Below are 3,371 nucleotides of genomic sequence, written 5' to 3'. Positions count from 1 at the left end.
TCCCAATCCCTCTCTATCAACTGCAAAACAATTCTGGAACTTTAGCTTACTAGCTTTCCCTTGCATTTGTCTAGCCATTATTTTTGTTTCGCAAAGAAAACAAATTTGAGGTCTATATTCTTGCAAGAGTTGCTGGGCTTCTCGGAACGTTCGGTCTTTGCCCAGCCCCCGAACATTCCAACTTAGCAGTTTCATGGCTGTTGGCGGTGTTGGCTCCCAGCCACCGCCGATGTTTCATTTGTGACATTTTGGACCTCCTCCCATCCATTCTCCTTATCATTTCAGAAATTTAGTTTTGTTGCTGCGCCAGCTAGTTTCTGAAGCCGCGGTGATAAAATGATATTACCCGGGCTGTTTAGTTTCCTCTTTTTTTGGTTTTGGGGTTTCCCAATCGATGGTGCTGCTGGGCCTCTTTACTCTTGTAATCTCTTCATTAACCCACTTTTCTCTTCTTTATTTTGGGCTTGGTATTTCCATTTTTCTTCCCCTGGGCCCGTTTTCCATATCTTCAACTTCTAATTCTATTATCGGTTGCAACCCATTTGTCTTTTGGCAGTCCATCTCATCTGAAGCCTTCCTCAAATTCTCATATTCCCGCTAAATTATTCCCGCGGTTTTCAAGCCCCCCACCACTGCTGTGTCAGATTTTATATCTGCCATGGTCCATCCGATTGCTCTTCTTTCCCAGCAAATCTACTAGACTCTGTTCTTGACTTGCATCCAAAGTAGAAGAAATGATTACAGGGAGTATATTGTTTTGACCAAGATAAGCATATTTTAAATGTGAAGGTAACAATTTTAATTCAAAACTAGGAGGTGATTCAATAGATGGTAAAGTTGTTTTTACTTCCCTGTCTGAAAGATTCAGGTGTTCAATAAACCTGTTGTGCTTATCAAATTGCTGTTTGTCCATCTAATCTGTTTGGATTGCTGCAACATCTTCCTCTTCAACATCCTCAAATGTGGTGACTTTGTCAAGTACATTACTGCAGCATCTGTCCATTCTGTCTGCTACAACAAGATCCACTACACTTAGGAAATTGTAATCTTCTACTTCATCGGGTTCCTCATAGCCTCTAGTACATTAAATGTGACTTGTTGATCATTCACTATCATGGTGAGCTCTCCTTTTTGCACATCTATCAAATTTTTTCCAGTTGCTAGAAAAAGGTCTTCCAAGTATAATGGGTACCTATTTGTCAGCTTCAAAGTCCAGCACAATGAAATCCACTGGAAAGATGAATTTTTCAACCTTCATCAATACATCCTCTATCTTTCCTTCAGGATATGCATGAGATCTGTCAGCTAATTGCAGAGTGACTGTTGTTGGTCTGCACTCCCCTACTCCCAACTTCATCAATACATCCTCTATCTTTCCTTCAGGATATGCATGAGATCTGTCAGCTAATTGCAGAGTGACTGTTGTTGGTCTGCACTCCCCTACTCCTAACTGCTTAAATACAGATAATGACATCAAATTAATACTAGCTCCCAAGTCACAAAGTGCTCTGCCAGCATACCTAGTCCTTATAGAACAATGTATTGTAAAACTCCCTGGATCTTTCAATTTTGTGGGAATTTTACTCTGGAGTATATGACTGCTTTCTTGTGTTAAAGCATTTGCTCTCCCGGCATTCTTTTTCGTGCCAAAATATCTTTTAAAAATTTCACATAATTTGACATTTGCTCTAAAGCTTACACAAAAGGTATATTTATGTGCAGTTGCTTCAGCACTTTCAGGAATTTGCTGAACTGCTTGTCTTATTTTTGCTTCTGGAACCTTTGTGGGAAATGTGGTGGATGTCCAAACTACTAGGTAGCTTCAAGAGATATCAAACTTTGTTTGTTTGATTTGGTGCAAGTTATAACTACTGGTATTGTGACTTCTTTTTCAGCATGTTCTGGTTGAATTTCCTCTGCAGTTGATGTAGCTTGGCCCATGTAACCAGTGTCTTGAAGAGGAGTTTGTTGTAATAGGCTTCCCTTTTGAGTTGGTTTTTGTGCTGAATTGTATTACATCCCTTTTTTGGTTACCTCAACTGGGATATCAATATTTTTTTCCAGATCTCAAACTAATTACTTTGCAGTGTTCTTTGCTCTCTCTCCTAGGGTCTTCTGTGTTGCTAGGTAGGCCTCCTTGAATTTTGCTGCTCATTGTTGTAGCTAGTTGTCTCATTTAGTTCTCATGATTTCTCAAGGACACAGCTTGACTCTGCACAATTGCTTCATTCTTTGCAATATACTCCTTGATCAGTGCTTCCAGTGAAGTGATTGGATCCTAACTAATATGCTTTTGCCCTTGACTTTGTTGATGAAAATTAGGTGGTTGTGTGTTTCTACTCAGTCCATTCAATGCTGGAGCATTTCGATTCGGGCTGCTCCATGAGAAATTTGGGTGTTGTTTCCAGCCTGGGTTGTAAGTATTTGAATATGGGTTGTTCTGAGGTTGTTGATTGAAGTTACCCACATAGTTTCTTGAAGTTGGATTTCCAAGACAATTATCAAAATCATGTTCTTCACCACCACAGACACAAGAAAGTTCAGTAACTTGCTTTACTGTTGCTGAAGCAGCTGTCATGGCTTTTACCATGTTAGTAAATGAGGTTACTTGTGCTGATAAGGTTGTAATTGCATCACTGTTATGTACCCCTGCTGATCCTCTTGCTGCTGGTTGCCTGGCTGAAGGCCACTGGTAACTATTGTTGGCAATTCTTTCAAGAATTTCATAAGCTTCAGTGTAATATTTGGATAACAGAGCTCCATTTGCTGAAGCATCACCATTAACCTTGTACTCGGATTCAACCCATTGTAGAAAGTTTCCAATTGAATGCAATAAGGGATACCATGATGAGGACACCTTCTGAGCAATTCCTTGAATCTTTCCCACACCTCGTATAAACTTTCATCTTCAAGTTGATGAAAGGAAGTAATCTCATTCCGCAGTTTTGCATTTTTTGTTGGTGGGAAATATTTTATTAAGAATTTATCAACCAATTCATTCCATGTAGTGATGGAATTAGAGGGCACCGAATTTCACCATGCTCTTGCTTGATCTCTTAAGGAATAAGGGAAGTGCCTTAGCCTTAAGGCATCTTGTGTTGGTCCAGCAATCTTGAAAGCATCACTTACTTCCAAGAACAATTTCAGATGAAGATGAGGATCTTCATTAGGCAATCCATTGAATTGTCCCACTGTTTGTAACATTTGAAACATCACTGGTTTCAACTCAAAATTTGCTGGTTCTACCTCAGGTCTGATGATCCGAGGGTGTACAACTTGCGGGGTCAGTATCGCGTAATCTCTTATAGCTCTGTCTCTGTCATCAGCCATGTAAATAATATTGTTGTTGCCTGGCTGTCTCCCGTTGGCAT

The 3,371-nt window shown here is 39.9% G+C and overlaps 1 protein-coding gene and 1 non-coding gene across 2 annotated transcripts; one reads left to right on the top strand and one right to left on the bottom strand.

Moving 5' to 3' along the window:
- Positions 1–1,192: 1,192 nt before the first annotated feature.
- On the bottom strand, positions 1,193–1,941 carry LOC112099118. Its single transcript, XM_024186218.1, has 2 exons — positions 1,873–1,941; positions 1,193–1,780 (listed from the first exon to the last, which is right to left on the bottom strand). Exons 1-2 carry the CDS (start codon positions 1,939–1,941, stop codon positions 1,193–1,195), a joined length of 657 nt encoding a protein of 218 aa, XP_024041986.1.
- An 898-nt stretch (positions 1,942–2,839) lies between these two features.
- On the top strand, positions 2,840–2,946 carry LOC112099436. The gene has a single exon (XR_002906237.1). It is a non-coding gene; the product is annotated as a small nucleolar RNA R71 (small nucleolar RNA).
- Positions 2,947–3,371: the final 425 nt, after the last annotated feature.

This window comes from Citrus clementina, unplaced genomic scaffold (assembly GCF_000493195.1).
Source record: "Citrus clementina cultivar Clemenules unplaced genomic scaffold, Citrus_clementina_v1.0 scaffold_4, whole genome shotgun sequence".
NCBI classification, from domain to species: Eukaryota; Viridiplantae; Streptophyta; class Magnoliopsida; order Sapindales; family Rutaceae; genus Citrus; species Citrus x clementina.
Note: the sequence above shows the minus strand (reverse complement) of the source record. Positions and strands in the feature narration are given on the sequence as shown.

What these genes read in the sequence shown, in the direction of transcription:
- LOC112099118 (XM_024186218.1), bottom strand. Translation starts at nt 1,941, where the DNA reads ATGGGCCAAGCTACATCAACTGCAGAGGAAATTCAACCAGAACATGCT. An exon ending in AAAAAGAAGTCACAATACCA is followed by an intron (nt 1,781 to 1,872) that starts GTAGTTATAACT and finishes TTTCCCACAAAG; the next exon opens with GTTCCAGAAGCAAAAATAAG.